A 26,958-nucleotide genomic window follows, 5' to 3' on the forward strand; every position below is an offset into this window, starting at 1 on the left:
GCATAGTCTAAAGAGAGAACAAAATACGATTTTCAAGTACAAATAATGTAGGCTTCGCAGTACACAAACACGTGTATTACAAGGTCTATTCAACAGCTCGTTTACCTTTAAACACATATTGATCGACCTATTTCGTAATAAATTGGGTAACACGTCATTTTATGAGTTATTTTAATGCAGAACTATCAATGTGCTATAACATTTGAAACCTTAAAATACCAATTAATATTTGACAAATAATTCCAAAGGCAACGCCTTGTATTTTGACTAAGGATGATACCATGTCAAAGTCAAAGTCAAAGTCAAATCGTTTATTTCAATTAGACCATTTAAAATGGCACTTTTGAACGTCAAAAAAAAATATATAAAGATGATTCTAGTTGCCCCTTCCAAAAGGTAGTTTCGTGTGGAGAAGAATGGGCAAGAAACTCCACACTTACTCTTTTAAAATAGGTTTACAATATTTTGTTACATTTGTTAAATAATTATATGTGAAGACAATGTACTCTTAGAATAAAGTACTATACTAAAAAAGTTAGTATACATGTTCCTCACATATTTACAAATATCGAAACCGTAGAATATTAACATTAAATAGTAATAAAAATATTAAAAAAAAACACAACAAAACAGTGTGTGAGATACAAAAAAAAAAAAAAAAAATTACATTTATAGCATTATATAAATTAAAAAAAAATTATAATAATAATAACAAAAATATGCTAAAGCAAAAAATCAGCAACCAATTTGATTTTGTCCAGGCTATAGAGCCAATCATAGGATTGTCCTATGGAGCAGGACCAGCATGTTTCCAAGCATTCTTATCTTGAATATAATCATCTATTTGTAATATGCTTGTTTACAAAGTGTACTTTTAATAAAACATTTAAATTTTCGTTCATTTAGTTTTAAAATGTCACAAGGTATTTTATTGTAACATTTCACACAGTACCCCATAAATGAATTTTGAACTTTGGCTAATCTGAAAGATGGTTGAGCTATTTTATCTTTATTTCTAGTACTAAAATTATGTCTTTCATTTATTTTACTAAAAAGATGTAGATTCTTTCTTACATACATAATATTTTCATAAATGAATTGGCAAGGTACTGTCATAATATTAATCTTTTTAAATAGTTCCCTGCAGAGTGGAACATTCTCGTAATAGCAGTTACGTTTACAGTAGAGCCTCGTTAAGTCGAACCTCGATAAGTCAAAAACCTCCAAATCTCGAAAAAATGTTTTGTTCCCTTCCCTTAAAACACCAAAACCTCCATTACTTGAAATCTTGACCCTCTGTTAATCGAAATAATCACCGAGTCCCTCCAAGCCATTTTGGTACATATTTTCACTCTATAACTCGAAAAATTAAATTTGACCTCTGTATCTCGAACATAGGAACGTTTTATTTTACAACCTTTACAACTTGATCCTTTGGAATTTATTATCTCTATTGTTCGAACAAAATTAAGTTACCGACTTTAAGAACTTGCCGACAATGTGAGTACACTATTGTTTCTTAGAAAACATTTTAGGAGTATACAATAATAAATTTATAACTCATGGAAACACGTGTTTGCTTGCTTTGTGTCTTATAGAGGTTCTACTGTATTTGTTTATACAGTAGAACCTCTATAAGTCGAACATCAAGGGAGACGCCAAAAAATTCGAGTTATAGAGTTTTCAACTTATGGAGGATTTCGACTTAGGCGGATTTTGATTCGACATAAAGAGTTTGAGGTTTATTCTTATAAATTTTAATAAAATTGAACACCTGACACAAAGCAAGCAAACACGTGTTTCCATGAGTTATAAATTTATTATTGTATACTCCTAAAATGTTTTCTAAGAAACAATAGTGTACTCACATTGTCGGCAAGTTCTTAAAGTCGGTGACTTAATTTTGTTCGAACAATAGAGATAATAAATTCCAAAGGATCAAGTTGTAAAGGTTGTAAAATAAAACGTTCCTATGTTCGAGATACAGAGGTCAAATTTAATTTTTCGAGTTATAGAGTGAAAATATGTACCAAAATGGCTTGGAGGGACTCGGTGATTATTTCGATTAACAGAGGGTCAAGATTTCAAGTAATGGAGGTTTTGGTGTTTTAAGGGAAGGGAACAAAACATTTTTTCGAGATTTGGAGGTTTTTGACTTATCGAGGTTCGACTTAACGAGGCTCTACTGTATTAGAGTAAAAAAATAAGGTTTTCAAAACCAAATCATGTTTTTTTACATTAATAAAAATGGCCTCCCAACTTGTGCCACACTCGTACCAGATTCGTATATTTGTGATAAAATATCGATTTTATTCGCTGTGCACTGAAATATCTTTGCTAATATTTTACTCACTGTATGAAATGTTATTGAAGGCAAACAGACCATAATGGAAAATTTTGTGTTCAGTACAGGTCTCTTAATTCTACGAAATATTGATTATTAAATTGTCAGAAAAAAGGAGAATGCGTACACTTAAATGCCTTAAAATTGTGTAACAGTAACTTTAATATTTGTCACAAAAGGACAAGCAATAAATATGCATAAGATATGACTGTGAAAACCACAGATTTAATATATAAAGTTAGATTAACAAAGAAAATGGTGACAGACTATGCAGTCCTATTGTTAGCGGTCATTAACCTTTGATGGTCATATAAAACTAATTATAATATTAAATTTTCAATATTACCTTAGATATTGTGAAATATTGTATATATTTGAAGCTGTTCTCACAATATAAAAACCAGTCGAGAATATATAATCAAAAAAAAATCCTTCGTATAACTTGACTATGAAAAAAAAAAATTATAATTAGATAAATAATTGAAATTCGAACGTCTCAAATGAAGAGGTAGTTGAAAATGTTCTATCTTCTTCAGATTATTTAAACATAGTTGTTGTTGTTACAGAAAAAAAGCATATCCTAAAGGGCGTAAATGGATGTTTCAAGCCTGGAGAACTGACGGCCATCATGGGTCCTTCAGGCGCTGGAAAAAGTACTCTTCTTAATATATTAGCTGGCTATTCGTAAGTTTTTCCAAATATATCATTTACATATTAATATAAGAATATACGCCAAATTTAAATCGAGTGAAGTGAAACATTTTATATTATTATTATTATTATAGCCTCTATTCGGACATGCCAGTATTTTTCTTTATTTTTCGTATATTGTACTTTTCTTCCACTTTTGCTTGTCCGTTTGCCAGATGGCAAAGGCCTCCTCCAACCTTCTCCATTCTGACCGTTCTATGGCCACTCTACCCCATGTTGTTCCCGCGACTTGTATAATGTCGTCGTCCCACCTTTTTTGTGGTCTACCTCTCTTTCTCTTTCTCTTTCCATCTCTTTGGTACCATTGTGTGATTATTTTACTCCATTTGTCCTTTCCCCTGATCATGTGGCCTGCCCATTTCCACTTTTGTCTTCTTATTTTCAAAGTTATGTCCTGTACCTTAGTCTTTCCTCTGATGTTGCTACTTCTTACTTTGTCTTTTCTTTTGATCCCAGTCATGCTCCTTTCCATGGCATGTTGACATACGGAGAGTTTATTTGTTACGTTTTTTGTTAAAGCCCATGTTTCGCTCCCGTAAGCCAGCACTGGCAGGATGCATGTGTTAAATAATTTGCTTTTCGTTGAATTGTGTGGGGTCTTGTCTTTCATCACTTCTTTTAGGCTCCAATATTTTTTCCAGCTGTTTGCAACTCTTCTTTCGACTTCTTTGTTTCCGTTATCGTCTGGAGACATCAGTTGACCGAGGTATAAATATTCTTCCACGTAGAGGATTTGGTTCTGCTCCACTATTACAGGGTCTTTGTTGCCATTGGTCATGATTTTTGTTTTTTCCGGGTTTAGCTTCAATCCGGCCTTCAATTCAACGTCAGGACTTGGAGAACATTTTATATAGAACCACGAATTATGTCAACCAAACCTATTGAAATTCTTTTTCTATAATCCAACAACGACAGAAAAGAATGTTGTCTTTGATATCAAATTTAACTAAAACTCGTCTTTGATGCCGGTAACTCTGCTAATTTATTACCTCTTCGGTGTTTACAGTATTACTGAATTTAACGTAAGATAGACGATCTATTTTTAGAGGAAATTCAAGTGAATAATAATAAAGCCTCTTTTATTTCCATTTCAAATATTGTTAGTAATGTTGTTAGTATTCACTTATATCTTAATTTTAGTAGTAATATTTAAGTCGCCTGTGGATATCGTGGGTAAAAGCCTCCTACAGGCTACAACCCTGTCTCTATCATTTGCAATACTCTTCCAGCCTTTTCCTGCAATTTATATCAAGAATTGCTCAAGTTTTAAAAGTAAATTCTTACTACAATAATGTTTTGATCTTCAATGGTAACTTTCGAACAGAACTCAAGGCGCACACGGCGAGATCATAGTGAACGGAACAAGCTCGTGCGCATCGAAGTCAGCAGGCAGAGGCGGCGCGCGATACATTCGCCAACAAGATGACCTCCGGATACATCTAACTGTATACGAATCCATGTCTCTTGCAGCGGCTCTTAAACTGGCCGACTTCTCATCACACGAACGGAAAGAGAAAGTAAGTTAAAAATAAACAAAATACTGTGAAAGTTGACCGACATCAATTTTACGTTATGTAAAACGTTTACTCAGTTATGTTATCGTTTTAGCAATTATTATTTAATTTTAATTTTTGCATATTTTGCCGTGTAAATGCTTTGTGGCATTTTGAAATAAAAATCCTAAGAAACGCTGTGTTAACAGTTATTTTAATTAGTGTTAATTAATAAACGCAATAACATATTTAGCACATTTCCAATATAGCTTCTGGCCTCAATTGATTTTTGCCTATCGTATTTTTCTTATGTACAACATTGAGTTTACACATGAATGTTTATTTCTTTATAAAATCACGACTTTTCCGAACGGTAGGCAGAGACCACGGATCTCCTATTGCTATGGTATTGACATACCTATCTAGCTTCATACACCCTGATGACATTCACCTTACATACTCATAGGTTATGGTTATGTTTGACCGTGACCCGATTTTTTTTCTAATACGTTCTGGATTTGGTCCATGGTCTACCCGATCCAACCTCACCATCAACACTTGCCTTATATATCCTACTCGTAACTCGCATCATACACATCATACATCACTTCTATAATTCTTCCCTAGTGTGGGGACTAGCGATATATGAATTCTGTCACAACTCTTTTGTCATAAATAAATTTTTATTATTATTATAATTATAACTTATATTTGTTTTTTTACTTATCTTCTATGTGCGTTGCGTCATTATATCAAACTAAGCATTCCCTTTCGTGTGTCCGTCACTACGTCCTTTTACCACACCACTCAGGATTTTATGACCTCAATTGCATATTCAACGGATATAAATGCGAAATAATTAATTTACTTATGTAACTGGGTTTCGAGTGTCTTACAGCATTCGTGGTCAGTGAGACAAGAAATTCACACTTCGATATATTTATTTCATTAATGTGTATTATTGAAATATGTATTACATTTGTGTTTATTCCTCTTACCAATTGTTTGTATTAAATTCAGTATAATGCGAGACTTATAAAAAGTAAATGATAGGAGAACAGTAGAGATTATAAAAATATCCTAAGAATTAAACTGAAATATGTCTGCCCGGTACGGAACTGTAACTACATATATGTCTACTAGAACTATATTATCATTCCTTTTACAGGTGTACGAGGTCCTTTCGTTGCTAGGCCTAAGTGCGACGACACAGACAGTATGTCGCGATCTCTCCGGAGGTCAGAAGCGGAGACTTGCCGTAGCTTTAGAACTATTGTCAGATCCATCATTACTATTCCTCGACGAACCAACTACGTACGTATAATTTCATATGTTTATATTGAAAAAATCTGTATAATTAGGAACAATTAAATAATTAGGAGGGCAATAGGTAGGCAACCCCGATAAGACAATTATTTGAAGTGATAACTTCTTTAGCGGCGTTGTACACTTTTTGGAATGGGTAAAAAATGTTAAACTCGCGTCAGGACACGTGACCTGATCGAAAATTCATAAGACGGATGGAGAGTAGACTGGCTGCGAGCTGGTGCAGCGTATTTAATGTAATATAAATTGTCAAGTTTGTGTACGTTAGCGCAATAAATAAATATTGTGTTCTACCATTTGATAGTACTTTTATACTGATAATTAAAGCAATTCGTGCAAAATTATTCCCTAACCATTCCAAAATATCAAAAATGCACAACGTTAATATTCAAGTTTTCACTTCTGCCGGCACTCCCGTAGTGCAACCCGTTTTATTTTTTAAGGGCAAAACTACATATGACCTACTTAACCGTATAGAAAATAACAAAACAAACAGACAATGAAAAATATACATGAATCACGATATATACTAAATTATGTAAGGATTCGATGTGGAGAGTACTTGTACACTTGTACAGTACAGATTTAAAGGAAAATAAAGAAGGAGCGAGTCGGAAGTGAATTCCATAGTCTTACTACAATTTAATTCATTCAAGAATTATAGGAAGCCAAAGGCCAAACCAAACTAAACTGTAAAATTGTTAATCGATAGAATTTGAGATCCTCCAATAGATATTTTAGTCTGGATGATATTGAATAGTCTTTGATAGTTAAGTCAGGATTTGATTAAATTAACTTTTATATGGATCAAAAAATAAATGTTTCAATAAAAGTAATTAAACTAAGATTTTTTTAGATATCAAAATTCGACTATTTACTCATTTCAAATAAAAATTACATAAATTTGAAACACTTGAAATTTTTGTATTCTGAATCACAAAATAGAAAACTATTCATTTGACTGAATGAGAATACCGTTTAATAAAAAATCATTATGTATAACAGATGTGGTTCAGTCATTATCAGTATGTTATAGACCACAAGCCCATGAACAAAAAATACCTGTGAAATGACCCAACCTGAATTACGCTTAGAAGGCTGTTACTATATCTGAAAATAGCTCTGAGCACTATGCCGTCATTTCTGAGCGGTACATGTGAGTACGTGAGTGAATGGACTTTCTCAGGTACAATGGGGGAATTTCGACTAATTATTAATGTACGGCTTTGTTATAAGTGTATAGATGAATAAAAATAAATGTCGAAAAACCTAGTGCCGTACAAAAGTGATGGTGCCGGAAGTCGGTGCAAATTTTTAATTCGACGACAGTTGCAGAAGCAATATAGGTCATTTATTACTGTACGGCATTTGTGTGATTCTTTTTAGACACATATACAGATACATTACCCGTAAACGCCGTACATATTCCCAGCGGAGCGGTCGAAAGCCAAGGGTCGCAACATATGTCTGATTAGCATATAGGTGATGATGATATGAAACACCAAAAAATTAAATGATCTTGAGAGTACTTCACAAATAGATAACATTTTCCAGCATGCCGTACATTTTTTGTGGAACACATAGGTGTATGGGGTAAATTACTTTCCTCAGAAAAGAGTCATTTTCCGGTGACTTTTATCTGTACGGCAATAACACAGGTTATTAATACTTTAGACAATCTTCAATAAAAGATAAATGCCGTACACTTTCGATAGTCCGCTACCACCGCCTACCAATACAGGGCGTCCCAAAGTTATGGGAAATGAAGGGAAAGTACCTTAAATATCGTAGATAGGGTATTTTACTAAAAGAAGACTTTATGTTATTTTTAAAAGTTATTAATTCTGCATTCAAAGATTTAAAAAAAATTACTTGCCTCGTCTGGGAATCGAACCGACTTAAATGTAAAAAAAAACACCCCTACTTTTATGATGCCAATCGAAAGAATGGCCAAAAACTAATAACTCTTCTTAAGTTACATAGTATTTTAAAAGAAAGGAACAGCGTGAATATATCTTTTTAATCAAATTAAAAACATTATCTATCGTATTCGGCCTAAAAAAATCCCCTACGAGTCTGTTACTTTAGAAAAGTTATTAGGTTTTGCCCATTCTTTCGATTGGCATCATAAAAGAAGGGGGTTTTTTTTTTAATTTAAGCCGGTTCGATTTCCAGTTGAGGCAAGTAGTTTTTAAAAAATCTTTGAATGCAGAATTACTAACTTTAAAAAAAAACATAAAGTCTTCTTTTAGTAAAATACCCTATCTGCGATATTTAAGGTACTTTCCCTTCATGTCTCATAACTTTGGGACACCCTGTATTATATTTTTATTTTTGTTAAAAATATTTTTCCTTTACCTCTCTCTGCTGGTACGATAAGGCTGTAAATATACTTTACAGCCTTATGGTAGTATACTCAGATATGTACAGTTATTAATGACCTTAAGAGACACCTCAAACGTCGTCGAAGTTTTTATCAGCTGTAAAGAATAATCTGGAGTAAAATGTACGGCATCTGGTTTTTTTTGTTTATTTATATTTGTTACATATAAAATAACAATAATCTTTGAAAATATTACTCCCCATATTACTCTAGGAGCATTTGAAAAGTCATCTTAATTTCGGAAATTTCATATATTTATTATCATAATATTTTTATTTGTTACCATTTATAATGAACGGCTATAATGTACAACGGTAATATTTAGTAACATTATGTAAAAAAACAAGTTGCCGTACATTATTCTCTGATCTTACAGCAGTAAGAACTTGGTAAATCCTGAAATTTCGATAAATATTTAATTACACAAATATTAACTATAATATTTGGACGGCATAATTATAAAACATTATTGTCCGTGTTAAATAATATTTTGAACATGTTGCCGTACATTTTACAATGACCTTAGGGTATATGGGTGTAGGGGTAGGGTTCCGACCCTTGGCTTTCGACCGCTCCGCTAGAAATATGTACGGCATTTACGGGTAAAGTATCTGTATATGTGTCCAAAAGGAATCACACAAATGCCGTACAGTAATAAATGACCTATATTGCTTTTGCAACTGTCGTCGAATTAAAAATTTGCACCGACTTCCGGCACCATCACTTTTGTACGGCACTAGGTTTTTCGACATTTATTTTTAATTATCTATACACTTATAACAAAGCCGTACATTAATAATTAGTCGAAATTCCCCCATTGTACCTGAGAAAGTCCATTCACTCACGTACTCACATGTACCGCTCAGAAATGACGGCATAGTGCTCAGAGCTATTTTCAGATATAGTAACAGCCTTCTAAGCGTAATTCAGGTTGGGTCATTTCACAGGTATTTTTTGTTCATGGGCTTGTGGTCTATTAGGAGATAAGGCGGAAATTCTCAATATACACAATGACTAACATTTAAAAATAAAACACCACTTATATTATCAATTAATGATTGTCCGTGTTTTCAAGCATCATTGAGTTATTGACAACCACAAAAACATTTTAACAAATGTCTTTGATTGATGTCAAATCATCAATAAGATAGAATAAAATATATTTGACTAATAATTATGTATCCTCAAAGTCAAGGTTATGTTAGTCGTGAGGGTTCTTTATAAACACACAGTTCTTGCATTATAGAAGCGTGCGGTTCATACATTTTAATGAGATTATAAATATGATTTCTGACAGGCTAACTCGCTCTAGACTTATTAAGTATAATCATTATTTATTGCAAGGATTTTGTAGATGTTTTCTAATATCCATAACAGCTCTGGTGATTTATTAAAACTTTGTTTTTAGTTCATTAATTTTATGAATTAAAATTTAAACTACTCGTGAACGGGTGCTACTTGTGGTGAATGGTCGGACTTGAATTCGTGTATGCGGTGATGTTAGTTATTTTGACTATGTATTTGCGTGTTGTTCCCACGAGAATGTAACTGCGTGCCTATTTTACCATGCCTACTGCAGATAGAGGACAAATATTTGTTTTTTATTTTTTATTATCATACATTAACTATTAATTACTTAAGATGTCATGTGGAACATGGTCTAATGGTTGCAGCTCCTTACAAACATTTTGTTAAACAAAAACTTGGCGATTAAAAAAGAGTGGTGGAGAGTTAATTGCCAGTTCTTCTCGTCCGTTCTACATCCTTGATTTGAGACCTAGCAGTAAATGTAAAATTAGAAGCATTTAGCATTTAATATGTATTTCTTTATTGACCTTCATAAGTGTATATTGTGTGAATAAAATATTTTTAATATTGAATTGGCATAAGGTATAGCATTAAGAGTAATAACATTGTTTATAATTTTCAATTCAAGTACCTTTATTAATTTTATGATATTGCGCTGCGTTAATAAACTTTTTTTGTTAATTTATTACATAACTATGATACGAGTCCTTTAGCCGGAGTCAATCAAGTATTTCATGGGATAGGCATAGTTCTTGTTCTTAAACTAGGAATTGTCTTACGATTATTCTACACATTTAGAAAATACTTGTATGGGCGAAATGGAAATGTTTCGTTAAAAAAAGTTTTATTTAAACATGTCAAGTTCTCAACCTTCCTTTAGACATTAACTATAAGTTTATAATTATTAGCAAATAACTCTTATAAAGTAGGTAAATAACTATGCACAACTAATCAAAACCAGTCATTTTCAGCTATACAAAAAATTTGTTTTATAGATATAATAAGTTTTATATTACAAAATTACAATTAAAATAAATACTCGATGTTACGTGTGAAAAGAAAGGTAAATATGGAGACAAACCCGGCATATCCTTAGTCCACGTATGCGATAAGGCCGTAGCAATTTAGGGTATTATTAAATGTGACAGGTGAATGAAATATCAATTATATATGATGATTTATAAATTATTATTTTACAGGGGATTAGACTCTTCAGCGTCAGCTTCGTTGATCGCATTGCTAAGTGGCTTAGCGCGTGGTGGGAGAACCGTGGTAGCAACTATCCACCAGCCGTCAGCGCTGATCTTTGAGAAAATTGACACAGTCTACTGCCTCTCTGCTGGGAAGACGCTTTATTCGGGATCAAGGTCAAATCTGATACCGGCGCTTGATTCTGCTGATCTACGATGCCCACCTTACCACAATCCCGCTGATTTTCGTAAGTTTAATTAGTATTTTTCAACCACCTTGCAAGTAACAGTTTTGTTTGGCTATCACGCCTTATATTGGCTAAGACGGTAAGTTTATATAAGTTTTATGAGATCTATAGATTGAAGAGTTTTTAGTGGTGTTGCGACTAAACTATACCCACTAATCGCTATAACGAGTGTCATTATTTATAAAAAGTATTTTTAAATTCATAAACATAAATATATAATTGCATCAATGTTGGTTTGATGGTCATATTGTTTGAGAGATCTCTAAGTGGATGCAACAAAAGATTATGCCTTAACCCCTCTATTTTTAATATTTGAGGGAAAATGTTATCCCTGGCAAAAAAAGGTTTAAACATCAAAGAGATTTTACTACACGCGTTCCAAGTAAATCAGTCTATGGAACTATCTATTCTAAATTACACTAAAAAAGAGGAAATATTTGATGGTTTGCATTAACACTAGAACAAAGTGATGTACTTAAATTTTATAGAACATCCATTTCTACAAAAAAAATAACATACGTCTAACTATTCCATTTTTAATAAAATAATTATCCAATCGTGCGAAACCGGGACTGAACCCTAGTCAGTCATATTTTTGGCCGAATCGATTCGATGTGTATTTTTTTATAACAGATGTCTCAAAAGAAAGTTTATATTTCAATTCAGAGCGTTATGTGAAAATGTTAGACGACTTCTTGGTGCCTGAACTTCAAAATCTATTTATTAATTATCCTGGCTATAACCAAAGAACATGGTTCCAGCAGGACGGAGCAACGTCACACACGTCCAATACGTTCGCCACGAGTTTGTGAAATTTTCTCAGGCATATTGATCTCCTACTACTGGGGGACTAGGAGAGGTGACATAAATTGGCCTCCACGCACACCTGTGGATTATTTTTTATTATTTATTTTTCTTAAACCTAAAGTCTACGCCAATAAGCCGACTTCTCTGGCGCAATTGAAAGAAAATATCCATCACAAAATGGCAGCCATCACTGAGTCCACCTGCCGAGCCGTCATAATAATTTTATTGTTCGATTAAATGAGTGCCGCGAAAATTGGTCTCCATTGGATATTATATTTTAAGAAATAAATTCCCAAAATGTGAACTTTAATAATGAATAAACACTTTTTTGATACACGACTTACTTTTAAATCGATCAACTAAATATGAACTTTCTCATGAGACACCCTGTATTATTTAAAAATACGCCGAAAAGCTCGTTTTTTTAAAACACAAATTTCGTCCGTGAAATTATATAATACGAATTACGTAAGGCGTGTTGCTCAAAATATCGAGGAGCCATTTATCCTCGTATAAGATAAGTTAAAGTGTGAAATAATATATTATTAAATATTTGTTTTGTATGAGACGTGACTAACGATATATTTTCCCTGTAAATGTGGTTGAGTATTTAACGGTTTGCGCATTAGATTTGCCTTCAAACAAAGTCTGTTCTAAATAACATTTATTACTTGCGAAGTAGCGACTGTTAATAAAATATGATTTGATTAGTATGATGGCCCGTATATCAATAGATCATGGCGGTTTCAGTAATATTTTTAGCGATCGGAAATGCCTGATACGCGTTATCGATTTATGCTATGTAGAAGTCGATACCGTACGAGTCTTAAAAGGATGTCATAAGTCCATAGATGGGCTCCGAACGTCCAACCTTAGGGTTGATTTTAACCTTCCCTACCTCTAGAATACTGGTCTCGTCTATACATGTAGGGAAATGTTTGATACTTAATCTATGGCCATTTGAATTAATACATTCAACGCCAAAAAAAATGCCTTTATGACCGAAAAATGGTTTGTTTCTTTGTTAAACATAAAGCAAGATAAACAAAGATGTGTACTCATATAAATGTCTTCTGCTTATATTTAATTCGAGTGTTACGGCTTGAAATCCTTATTCCAAAATTTTGTAGTTTTTATGCAATTATCTCATAAGCTAATCGCTGTTATAATGTTATTAGACAAGTCGGTTTCAAGATAAGACAGTAAAAACAACACAAATCACCTTCGATTTTTTAAGTTCCTTAAGAAGAAGCTTTACAAAAACTCTTATAAATTGTATGTTCATAAATCAAAAGTATTTGTATATATCCATGATTCTAAGGACATCCAGTTTCCGGAAGTAAATTAACACTTGTAACAGAAATCTATTAATAAATTATCTATTGTTGCTACAACAAGTATTATAAATTCAAGGAAAATTACAAGGCAAGGTAAAAATTGTTTTATAATAAATTGATTTCTTATGTTGTTAACAATGTCACTTTAATATATAGTCATAAACAAATTTAAGCTTAATCTTAAATTTTTAGACGACATTAGAAGTATATTAAAAAAAAACATTTAACTCCTTGAACAATAAATGACTCCTTGAAAAATCTGATAAAAGATATTTCAGGCGCATAGTTTTATTGAATTTATATTAAAATTTCAGGCAAAATGAATAAATACATTTCTACATTGTGTGCTGTTTATCTACATATGCAAAGCTCTCTCTCTTACTCACAGTTTCGCAGAGCTTTATATCTCGGTTTTTAGATCACATTTGTTTGTAAAAATTATTTTAGTTAGCAATAGTTATTAAGTATAAAACATGCTGTCATTGCCTGTTAAAGTGTGTACAATCAGTTTTTATAATGTTTGCGTGTAGACGTGAGCTTTTATTGTAATGCCCGTAAACCTTTTTTAAATTAAATAAATCAAACTCGGTCGATATTCGTTAACAACTAAAACATAGAGGCGTATTAAGTAGTTTTATATGATATCGTGAGCATAACATGACTTCTATACTTCCTGCATAAACATGGACCAACCTTATGAAGTATGGGAATTTGTTTTTCATTTATAGTAATGGAACTGGCGTCCAGTGAATATGACGTTGATCTGGAGAAAGCTGCCAAGACAATGGAGAGATTTAAGCCGGAACTGCCAGCCACGCAAAGTGTCGAAGAAAACATACCTGTGATATCTACCCTACATACTCCTATAAGTAAGTTTATAAACAATTTTATCTAATATATAAAATTCTCGTGTCACAATGTTCGTTCCCATACTCCTCCGAAACGGCTCGACCGATTCTTATGAGATTTTTATTGCATATTCAGTAATTCTGAAAATCTTTCCACCCCTAAATTTTTATTTTTTAGATAAAATTTTTTGTTTTTATTTTTATATGATACAGCATACAAAATTTGATTTCCCCGATTAATAAACATTCACAGTGGATTATTGCAAGTTTTGGCAATTTAGATAGCGTTGATGTATGCAATGTATGACAACATTTAAATGGAATTTAACGAAATCAAATAGATTTGAGTCAACTTTATGTAAAAGACTCCCTGGTCCTTGAAACATCTAATTAATTGAATAATTCAAAAAGATGTCACTAATTACTTATTTATTTGAGATTATTACCATATGTAGTTTAAGTTAGAGTTAGTAACTCCTCCAATCAATCCCTCAAAGGATTTAATATAACTGTATTATCCAGGTTATTAACAAAGTCATCCGAGACAAAAAGGCCATAATATGCCCATGGCCTTTTTGCGATTTATTTAATGCGTTAAGATTTAAAGATTTGTGTATCACAGCATGTTTAACATTTCGTTGCCTTATACTACAATTAACTAAAACCTCTTTGATTTGATTTGATTTGCTCTATTTATTTGTGATTATGATTAACGCAACAGTTTATTAAACTAATAAAGAATTAACTATTTACAATCTACACAATAATAATTAAAATGTATAAATACTTAAAAAAACTTTAAAATTTCCTTTAGTAAATCGAAAATTTAGAAGCACTATTTCTTTACTGTATTGCGATACTTATGTCGTTGAGCGTAGAAAGCACTAGCTCTGGGGTCACCGGTTCCATTCGCCAACTTAAATCTTTTGTGAGCGCCTGTGCACATGAACCCCACGGTATGGTCTCTATTCCAAAAAGAACAAAATTTGGAAGACTTGAAATATTGCTGATTAATGTATTTCGCAATATGTACTAGGAAAAACTAATATTTTCATTACTAGCGAAGCAGAAAAGCCTAGCCTTTCGTAACACTAAACTTTCGTAACTTACTGGTTGAAAACGCCTTGAAATATAACGCGTTACGAAATCGAATGCCTAAGTAAACACGTAGCACCATAAATCTTCGCTTGAGCTTTTATAAGCTCATTTATTAGTCTTAAAAAAAGGATACGTGACACGATGCAGGTTCTGCTGAATCGATGAATAATTATAATCCTTCTAAGCTCTCTTGGTTACGTACATGGTGTATCCAAGGCCTTCTCGTTTAGAAAGCACTAAAATAATCAGTTGCGTGCTAAATTATGATTAGTAAAACAAACGTAGAGACGGTGAATTATCGAGAAGCTCTTTCTTTATAAATACGATTAATTATTATAATCATACTAGCAGACCGGCAAAGCGTTGCTGTGGCTAAGGTTTTTGTTATATTACATAGTAGCAAACTATTCAAGGGAAACGGTAGGTAGGTACTTTCAACACAGCGCCATCTGTTAGAATTGTTACTATGAAATAACAACAAATATTTTGCAATAAAATAATATTGTATAATGTATACCCACATTGAGATGTAAGCTACCCTATCTTTTAAGTTGGATCAAACTACACACGGTGTGCAAATTTTATTGATATAGGTTCGGTAGTTTAGGAGTCTATCGCGGACAAACAAACGTGACACGTTATTTATACATATATATTAAGATTAACATAAACAAAAAAATAATAATAATAAGTTAAAAAACACTTTTACCTAAGACATCTCATATGTACACACGAACGGTCATAATGGTACATAGAAAATAAATAAAATATGTTGTCCTCTGTCTTGGTGCAAAACAGTTTATTCGATTACATATTATAAAGTATATTTACGTTTTTAATTATGACAATTTAATAATTCTTTCCAGCTTTAGATACTAAGAAAAGTAAAGAAAAATGTCTGAAGAGCAACGCCAAATATCAGCAAAACTGTTCCAAAAACATGTACAAGCCATCAGGTCCATTTAGACAAACATGGATCTTATTATATAGGAATTATTTAATGACAACGAGAAATTATGTAAGTACTAGATAAGTTATGTAATGACCCTTTATACTGTTTCCTGTTTTCATGTCCTGATTAAATGTAATCACTTACATAAAGTTTTATATAAGAACCTTTACTTAGCCCAATATGTAAATCGGTTTTGATTTATTATATAAGCTATATTCAGATTGAAATATAACGTTAACTGTATTCATGAGATTTTTGTATGCAAAACTTGAGCAGCGTTTCGTGGCCGTGTTTGGAAATATATGGCAATTGGTAGCCGAACTCAAATGGGTTAGGACATCATAAATATGTTAGTTAATAAAAATAAATACAATTCTTGTATAATGTTCATAAATATTCAAACATACATAAATCAATTCGTCTGTCTAAAAATTCGATAAAAACCGGTTAAATGTCAAGTATTATTTTATAAACAGACGTCAATAAAATAAAAATCATTTTAAATAAAAACTACTTCATAAAATTAAATGACCTCTAGGTAAATTCAAAATATTAAAAAAAAATTACACACAGAGTTTTTAACACATTAATATAGGAGTTCAATGATGTATTTTATATATGTATTATCTATTATATATAAAATAAGGTCACCGCCTGAGTAAACTCATAAATTAATAACCATGGTTTTTTTTTCATAAACATTTCTTGTTTAATCGGAGCCTATTTTAATTCTACATATTTAATTTTCTTAACTAAAAAGTTTCAACAATTTACGATAAAAACTTTTTGGCTTCAAATTTGTAATAACAATAAATATGAAAATAACATACTATACATTCTAAAAATAGTACTCTGTGGGTATTACACGTATAATACATATTAGCAAAAATTATGCGAAAATCTATTAAGTATTATGTCTGCAACGAATAAATTCAACTACTGGGCCGATTTAAAGTATTCTTTTACGATCTTTATTCCTAAATAAAGGACATATTTTTATATTGTGATAAGGTCTATATAAACCTGCTATTTTTAAAAACCTTTTAGGAAAGGTTCAGTATTTATATATATGTATAATAATTATTATTTATTTTCAGTCTCTGTTTATGTACCGGGTGGCAGCCCACGTGGTAATAGCGCTAATATTTGGATACCTCTACCTTGGAGTTGGAAGCGAAGCAAGTAGTGTCTTAGGAAATTATGTATATTTGTATGGGTCGATGTTGCTCGTCGTCTACACTGGCAAAATGTCCGTGACACTTTCATGTAAGTGAAAGTTATGATTCAGCGTTTAGTACTAACTTGTTATTTTCTTGTACTAAACTTTCGTTTTACAAATATAAACAATAATGAATCCTATAGATTCTGTACTAGAATTATTGTCGCCGCTTCTAGGACTTTTAAAATGTGCAAAATGTATGAAGTTTGATTGACGGAACAAGAGAGTCACGGAGAGTTTATTGCCAGTTCTTCTCGTCGGGTCTACTTTAAAAACTGGCAGTTAATGTAAATTTAGAAACATTTTTTGACGTTCATAAGTGTAAAATGATAATTTGATTGTTAAATCATATTGAAAGCATAATACTGAATGAATCACTTATACTTAGCGGTATATTTACGTATTATTTTGGGAAATAAACAACTAATTTCTGCAGAAGTCGATGGAACTTGTAGAAATATTCCTTTGATTGCATCATAGACTGCACTGATTTGACTAAAGTATTCGTACAGTCTGTTTTTGGAAATATTAGCTTCCATAAATATGGTGGCTTGTCTTTAGTGTTTTTATAATAAATCTTATTATATATATTTTTGCAAATTAAATTTCAAGTTACGGCAATTATTTTTTTTCCATTTGCAATTTATTATATCCATGTTAGTTAGTTTACTTATTTCGTCGATAACAAGTTTAGCGGGTTATCTAGTGTTTTCATATTATCTAGCGACGATTAATTGACAGAACCTTACCCTGACACAAATAAATGTTATTTCCTTGCTAACCCATTTGTGTGTTCACCTTCAAATCAAATATTTTTTGCATATTTTTAAAATTATAGAATTAGTAGAATAAACTAAAATATATATATTTTTAAAAGGCCAACGCACTCACAAGCCCTCTGACACTGAGAGTGTCCATCAGGTGAGCCTTCTGCTTATATAGATATATATGTCTTCTGACATATAATCTTGATGAATTATGATAAAAAAACATATCATACTTCATCAAGATCAATACAGTTCCACTTGCGTTTGCCGGTTACCAATTAAAAGAAGATTTATTATACGACTTTTATTACACAATTATGATGTGTTCAATACGTTGATAATTAATTATTTTATGGTTCAAAGGACCTTATAAATAGTTATTTTGTTATGTATTACAGATTATATGCTATAAAGCTTATTTGACTAACGGTCCTATAATTGGGTAAAACCGAATGAATAAATTATTGTTATACACGAAAAAGCATGTTTTAGGTAATTTTTACGTAGACTGCGTAGCGTATGATACTTAGTCAAAGGCCTTACAATTTATAACTCTTGGCAAAGCTGTATAGCGGTGTAAAGTGTACCAGCCGTTGTAAAATTAGTGGATTAGTTGTATACATATATATATGCAGGGAGATTCGAAAATTCTCCGTTTTATCAATATTTTTTGATTCGAGTTATATTTTAGGGATTGCACCATACAGATCTTTATTTTTTTTTACCTATTTTCAGTTCCCCTTGAGATGGCGATACTAAAAGGAGAATACTTCAATCGATGGTACAGCTTAGGTCCATATATATTTTCAATACTTGCTGTGGAGTTACCATTTCAGGTAAATATAAATTCCTATATATTTAGTACTTAAACTCGTCTTTAGACCACAACTAATATATAACTGAAACCATATTATTTCTATATAAATTAATCGTTTAAGTTGAACGCGGCGTATAAGTCTCATTAAACTATTGCAGGCGCTTTAATTAAAGTATTTTAAGTATATTAATGAGGTGCATGACCAACATAGACTACAGAGAATTAAATACAGTAATTGCCGTTGGATTTCATAAATTACAAGATTATCAGACGAAACAAAATAAATGAAATGTCAATTTATCATAAATCTGTCGTGTGTGCGACACGCACATTGAATTATTATAATCGAATCCCTTGCAGTAATAAACAAGATTCCTTATGTATTTATTACAGCTGGTTTCAATTTGATTTTATTTGGATTATTTATTTAAATACGTAACAACTAGCTAAGCCGGCGAACTTCGTACCGCAAGACAGTTAATGGATGTCATGATAAGCTGAACTTAATTTATGATTGATTTGTTGTATATTTAAGTATGATAAATATTTTGCTTATTGATAGTAAATTTCTGAACGCACGCATAAATATTTGACATCAAATCCCATCCATTACTGCCTTGGTTCTGTAACTCACTGTCGTTCACGACTGATTTGAGCGCGACCGCCGCTGCGAAAACTGCTGTGTGAGTTCGAAAAGTGAGTTACAGAATCGCAAGGCTGACATTCCATTTTAAAAATCTAAAATACGCCATTATCCGAATATTGTTGATAGATTTTGTCGACCTTTATTTAGATACTAATAATAATATTTTTGTAATTTGAGGGGAGCGTTTACATGCTTTAGATGTCATGTAGAACATGGTGTAATGGTTGCAGCTCCTTACAAACATTGTGTAAAACAATAAACTAGGCGATTAAAAAGAGTGACGGAGAGTTTATTGCCATTCTTCTCTTACATTCTACGCCCTTGATTTGAGAACTGGCAGTAAATGTTAAATTGGAAGCATTTAATATATATTTATTTTTTGACGTTCATAAGTGTACCTACATGAATGAATAATTTTGACTTAACTTGACATACAAGTTAAGAACATTAAAAATTTAACAGTTACGAAACCCATGAACATTTTGATTTGTTCTTTTTCTTTAATATCATATCATCATTTGTCATTTCTGTTCTCGAGTTATAAGTGTTCGAAACCAGACTTGGTTTTAATTACATTATAATTATTATTTAAGTAAACTTTAATACTAATATATTTTGGCTTAAGAGACGTATAAATATAAGCGTGAACTCAAGGATTTTTTACGAATTCATCATTCGTAAATATTTGTACATGTGACATAATCGATTGTAAACCCTACTTATTCATTAATTTATTTTTTTCAGATGATATCCTGCGTGTCCTACGTAGTACTATCGTATTGGCTGACTGACAATCCCTTAGAGCCAAATCGAGCTACTCTCTTCCTGGCTACTATAGTTGCGACGTCCCTTTGTGCCCAGGCCTGGGGTTATTTCATTGGATCAACGACACCAACCAAGGTATGTTTTAAGCTATTGCATAGATTTTATCGCGGGCTTTGAGCGCGGCGACCGAATCAAGAAATTCCGTAACGAAAAAAACCTAACACGCGATGACGTAATATAGGTGCGGCAAATACGCGTTAGAGTGGGACAGAACGCATACTGCGCATTGCCATCTCTCTGACGAGATCGGTGACGTAGCGTGAGCGCGGCCGGTGCAGCCGGTACGCGTTAGAATGAGACAGACTATATAGGCGTGTTAGTCTGAGTCTGGTTGAGTGGAAGATTGAAATAATATTAAAGGAAAAACTTGAATTAATATTAATATCTCTATTTTAATTTGCACTGACCCCATGCATAAAATATACGCGTTATTATAAAATTAAGTGCAAAATAACGCTTTTTGACAGGTGTCGGCAATTCGTTCAATATATTTTCCTCTTATTTTAACAGTGATTTGACATGCAAATCTACTATATAAAAATAAGTCGGGTTTTCCTTCCTGACGCTATAACTCCAGAACGCACGAACCGATTTCCACGGTTTTGCATTCGTTGGAAAGGTCTCGGGCTCCGTGAGGTTTATAGCAAAGAAAATTCAGGAAAAATTTCAACAGAAAAGTGGGATCACCAAACGAAATGTTACATAAAACGAAGCCATCTGGTGGCGAAACGGAGTTCGCCGAGTTTGCTAGTATTCTATAAATACTTCTCTAAGTAGGGTGTTCTATACCTTTCTCGACAAATGTATTGGATATTTCGCATGTCTTATACCTTTAAATGGTAACAAATTAAACTCGTTAATCGCGCACCGAGCGTCTTCTAGCGTTTTCATGCATAATCTATCATTACTCTACATATTGCGATAGCTATTCGATGTTACGTATTGTTCGTGCTTGTATTTCCTGTCAGTTGCAGTACATCTTGATGACTAAGTGCAGTTGTCCCAGTACTTGATAGGCTCGAAAGAACTATTGTTTCATTGAAATCCACTAGCGATACAGTGTCACTGCCTAGCATTCTAAATAGAATAAACTTCGTTATTTAAAAGAGCGCATTTTGTATAAATATATATCGTCAAGTATTTTGTCGTGTGAAGAATTAAGTAATGCATGTGTATTAGTTTATTTATAAATAACTAAGACTATAACCAGTAGGTCAGTAAACTTGTTAGATTTAATGTATTCGTTGTAAATCGTTTATAATATAAGGTATTTTTGTAATAAAAATATAATTGAAAAAGCTAATTTTAGCATCATAAATTATAAGCTTTAATGATTGGTTCACCGATTTAACCTTTTTATTAGGGTAAGGTAATATTCTCACAAGGCGGTTTATTAATAAGTTTAAAAAAAGAACAAGACATATTTTTAAACACAAATTATTTTCAGCAAGACATCTACTTTACTCGCAAAATATAATAATTAACCGTAATTATCAAAGTAATGCAATCTATACATTAACGCCTTCTTAAAAGTCTGAGCAATTCTAACAAGCGTTTTTATATCGTGCGCCTGCGATTTTATCGCCTGACAAACTCCATCTAATATATAAAATTCTCGTGTCAGTTTTCGTTGCCATACTCCTCCGAAACGGCTTGACCGATTTTGATGAAATTTTTTGTGCTTATCCGGTATCTATGAGAATCGGCCAACATCTATTTTTTATCCCCCTAAATGTTAGGGGTAGTCCACCCCTACATTTTATTTTTTATTTTTTAGACAAAATTTTTAATTTCTATTTTTTTATGATACAGCATTAAAAAATACATACAACCTCTAATTTTCACCCCTCTACGATCAACCCCTATTTTTTATTATAAATGATATACATGGCAAAACGACGTTTGCCCGGTCAGCTAGTATTATATAATATAATAAAAATCTACAATGAATATCCTAAAACTGTAATATATAAATAAGGTTGTGTGAATGGGATGTCCTTTTGATGGTCTGGGCCTCAGATTTCTGTTTGTGTTTCATGATCGCTTTTTAGAAGACAAATATCCAGCTTTCTGTGCTTGACACACGCCGTTTTTTTAATTTAAGGCTTTACATTTAGGTTTCCTCGGAATGTTTTCCTTCGACGTTTACCGTACTTTGAACTACTACTGAAGAGACTTGGTAAACATTGCTCAATAAATGATCCTTTATACATAAAAGATAAAATAAATATATTTTATTACAGATTGCTGTTTTCATCGGTCCAGTGCTTGCGTGCCTCTTCTCAGTGTTTGGATTCTGTTTGGCCTTAAGAGATACACCATATGCTTTCCGATGGCTGCATCATATATCATACTTCCGAGCTGGATTCCATTTAGCAGTTCATTCCGTATACGGCTTTAATAGGACAAAAATGCACTGTTCTAAAAGTAAGTTTATTTAGAGTAAGAAATAATTTATGTAATAAATAATAATTTCTAAATGGCTATAAAAACTTATTAGAAATCAATGCGAATGAGAAATTAATACAATAATTAAATAATTTAATTAATTATTGTATGTAGGTACGTGCGTGTTGTGTGTACGTACCTGTAACAACGTGAGGTAATATACTTCAAAAAATTCCCTGAGTCTGGGTAGAAAGAGATTTAACCGGGGTTTGCATTTCCCAATGGTTTTTTTTTTTCACGTTTTGAAACCATAATAAACATTTCCCGAAGTACAATTCCAATTGAATGTTCTTTTATTGTCTTTATCATATTTTTATTGCCCTATGCTATACATAGACTTGGTAACATCCGCTTGAATTAAATCAAAAAAGTTTCCTTTCCTTATAGAAAACTATCTTGTCAACTAAATCATCATATCACCATCATAGTCAAATCTAATTATAATTTTAATGTGCCGCAACTTTACTAAGATATATATGTAAGGCTTTAAATAACGTACAAGTCGGTATTTAAATAAGGGAGTGTTCAAGTATTACGTAACGAGTTTTGGGGGGGGGGGGGGTCCTTTTGTAAAACGTTACGATGCGGGGCGGGGATTGAATTACGCGTTATTGTTAATATTATTTTCGACTTTCCAGTACTTTACACCACATAATGGTAACTTTTAGGTATAAAGAGTCACTAGGTGGTCATGAACAGGTACAGAAAAACGTTCGGCGCGTTACACGGGGGGGGGGGTCAATTATCTCCAAAAATTGCGTGACGTAATACTTGAACGCTCCCTAAGCAACTGAATGACTGAAAGAAAATACTTCTTAATAAATTACAGCAATAATAGTTTAATTACGAAATTATTACTTTAAATTTCTTATTTTCATCGTTTTATTTTCAGCAAATAAACATATTTTGGTTTAAAGTTTAAAATGTGCCCTAAAACTTTATCGTTATTAAGGTAAAGAACGAGTTAATTAATGTTATTAGTACGGAAGCTAATGTATAATAAGCTAATTAAATATAGCGCTCTCAATGGTTAATTAATTCATTATTTTAAAAACAAACAAAAATTACAGAATACGTATACAGCATGTAGTTTTGGATTTTTCCATTTTTTTTTTAATTTTCTCATTTTCTAGCATTATATTAAAAGCAAGACAACCTAAGTCGAATAATTTTGACGTTTATGGGAGTTTACGTATATATTTTAATTAAGTGTAAAGTTAATAAACTTGTAAGCTCTTGTGATATGGTCAAAGAAACAAATGCAAACTAAGGCCAACAACCACCAAGGGTATATAAAACGCATGCAAACGTAAAGCAGTTATGCCAACCTGGGGGTTTTTCCCCGAAATTAAGGGGGAAACAAGATGTCTTGGGGGGTTTTAGGAGGTACAATTATTTAGGGGATATTTTTTTTAAACGCACCATTTCCTACAAATTATGTTAAGCCTAGAACCCAACCAACAAACTAAACAACAAACAAAATATAAACCGGGTATACAACAAAGACTTTAGGTGTTTTTAATCGATATTTAGGGGTATTTGGATTTCTTTCAAGTCTACATTCAAAAGGTGCCTGGTTCTGTAGGTAAAACTTTGTGGTAACCATTTTTCTTTCGTTTCAGTTTACTGCCACTACATAACGCCGAGTACCTTCCTCAAAGAAATGGACATGGCTGATATAGATGTAGGTAGTAATATCGCTTTAGTACTTTCCACCACAGTGTTGATGCACATACTCACTTGTACTGCACTTTGGTACAGATTAAACAAAAGATGATTTATTGTATTGTCATTAAGGTTCAACCTTAATTCGGGTTAAAGTTTATATTATATGCTGTATTATGTTTTGTACTTATATCTCCCGGTTTTTTTCTTATGACAGTTTTGTTAATGAACGATGACTTTGACAATTGACAGTTATGTCTAACTCGGTAAAGGCTGTCTATAGTTCAATTGTATCTCAAATTAAAATGTATAATCTATGTAAGTCTAGTGAATTCTAAAACTTGGAGCTTTTCTACTTTTTTGTCTATCATTATTTCTGTAACGATGCTAATTTTTATGTTTTTAATATTCTATGTAAAGAAATGAGATTAAATTCGTGTTTGTCCAAAGTCTTCGAGATGTGGTTCTTTGAAATTAGTTTGTTCCATTTTTTGTGTTCAATACAAATATTAGTGAATTTTATTAGCTGATTGCTTATCTAAAATTTCAATATGTATTATATAATCTCTAGATAAGTGAACGCCTTGAAATCATTGTTACCTTAGAGTTTATAGTTAACCGCTCTTGCCTCAAAACGGTGATTGTCATTTTAGAATTTAGCTTTTTAAGGTTAGTTATTTAGTAATAATTTAAACAAGTATTAGTACGTTATTTATTATATACTTGCCTTGCGTTTTAGTCATAACATTATTACGTATAGAGAAGTGTGTAGCCAAGGATTTTTTACCAAACAAAAGTCTTAAGTTCGAAATAAAAATATAAAAGTTAATAAATAGTAGTTTGAACGAAGCGGAGACTAAACTTTTGGTGAAATTCTTGTTTACACATTTCTAAATAGTCTCGAATGTATCGCAGAGAATGTAGTTTTAAGTAGAGGATAGACTATACTACATTGTATGGTCTGTATTTTGTCAAAGTATCTATCAATAAGGTGTAGGTGTAAGCTTTAATTTATATATTATATCAATGCTTTATGATAATGTTAAGTGATAACAGGAGACTTAGTCAAGCGTACGTAGCAACATTAGAGTATGTAGAAAGTCGAAAACTAAATTTGTATGAAAATTTATCGACACGAACTGTCATTTTCATACAAACCGAGTTTTCGACTTTCTGCGTGTGTACGCAGTAGTGTTACTGTTAAGGCATCTTGACTAAGCCCCCAGGTTGTATAAAAGTAAACTTTGGTTTAAAATAGCTATAGCTATGGAGTTATTTAAGAAATAATAAATAAATAAAATATTTATGAATATCAAAATAATTTAGCAAATGAAATGGTAATTTCAGTGATGTCGTTTTACATCAATTTTTTGGCATCAAACCCGAAGAGGTTTAAAACGACATGTTATTTATTACTAAAAATATGCCATTAAATAATAGAGAAAATATCAAATCAGATTCTAATTAAATCAGTGACAAATGTAATAATTAAAATTGAATAGTACAAATTATAATTGTATTAATTATATATGATAAAAGTTTATTTTTTATAAAAACTTTCTTGATGTTAATTTATAACTTATATCAACCCTTGTGATAATATTTGCCTCAACAAGAAAGGTACTATTAGACAAAGTGATGACACTTGTTCATGCCACAACTGTATTAAGCGAGTTACTTAAAATAAAATATTTTATTTTTGAATTCTCTTTCATTTTCACAGACTAGTATTAGTGGACACATCGCCGATACTCTTAACTTTCTGCTTAGTGCTTACTTTTCACTTTACTCCGACTACATTTTTTATTTTATTTATGTAGTTTACAGAATTAATAATTAAGACGACTCATTGGTGTAGTGGTTAGTACCCCTGACTGCGAATCCATGGGTCCCGGGTTCGATCCCCGGCTGAGGCGAACATCGATGTGATGAGCATTTGGTGTTGTTCTTAGGTCTTGGGTGTTTAAATATGTATTTATATGTATATCTATCTATAATATGTATGTATATCCGTTGCCTAGTACCCATAACACAAGCTTCACCAGCTTAAGATTTACAACCATAAGATTTTTATACCATATTCTTGCAAATAAATGATTATTATTATTATTATTATTATTAGCATGGGACTAGGTCAATTGGTGTGAATTGTCTTTAAAAAAAAAAAAAGAATAATATTATTTAAATCATGATATGGTACATTTGAAAACCACTGTGGTTTGTGTTAATGCAACCATAGCAGTATTGCTTAGAAGCGCGGCAAATGCATATAAAAAAAGTTCTTCGACTTACTTATTAAGTTGCTTAAAGTTAAGCTGTTTATTATCTGACCGGGTAGTCCATTTGTTAGCTATGGTAAAAGGTACTTTAACATTCTCTCGCCATAGACGTTGTTTCCTCTCGATGTAAAGAGCCGAACTTGCATTATAACTAGGGTCTGTTCGTAATGCTGGCATCAACTGGTTTTTTATGTCATCTCGAAAAAAATTTAACAAATAATTATGTCACCGTGACCACGCACGCTGT

General features: G+C 32.1%; 1 protein-coding gene across 1 annotated transcript in view; it reads left to right on the top strand.

Moving 5' to 3' along the window:
* LOC125054982 (ATP-binding cassette sub-family G member 1) overlaps nucleotides 1-26,136 on the top strand; it is a 55,958-nt gene extending 29,822 nt beyond the window's left edge. The window contains exons 3-13 of the mRNA XM_047657138.1: nucleotides 2,911-3,028; nucleotides 4,380-4,572; nucleotides 5,717-5,862; nucleotides 10,765-11,003; nucleotides 13,876-14,016; nucleotides 15,960-16,111; nucleotides 17,143-17,311; nucleotides 18,767-18,867; nucleotides 20,239-20,394; nucleotides 22,563-22,746; nucleotides 24,390-26,136. Coding sequence (XP_047513094.1) covers nucleotides 2,911-3,028; nucleotides 4,380-4,572; nucleotides 5,717-5,862; nucleotides 10,765-11,003; nucleotides 13,876-14,016; nucleotides 15,960-16,111; nucleotides 17,143-17,311; nucleotides 18,767-18,867; nucleotides 20,239-20,394; nucleotides 22,563-22,746; nucleotides 24,390-24,544 — 1,754 coding nt within the window. The 3' untranslated portion in view covers nucleotides 24,545-26,136. The remainder of the gene's footprint in view (nucleotides 1-2,910; nucleotides 3,029-4,379; nucleotides 4,573-5,716; nucleotides 5,863-10,764; nucleotides 11,004-13,875; nucleotides 14,017-15,959; nucleotides 16,112-17,142; nucleotides 17,312-18,766; nucleotides 18,868-20,238; nucleotides 20,395-22,562; nucleotides 22,747-24,389) is intronic.
* The last annotated feature ends 822 nt before the right edge of the window (nucleotides 26,137-26,958 follow it).

This window comes from Pieris napi, chromosome 13 (genome assembly GCF_905475465.1).
Source record: "Pieris napi chromosome 13, ilPieNapi1.2, whole genome shotgun sequence".
Lineage (NCBI taxonomy): Eukaryota > Metazoa > Arthropoda > Insecta > Lepidoptera > Pieridae > Pieris > Pieris napi.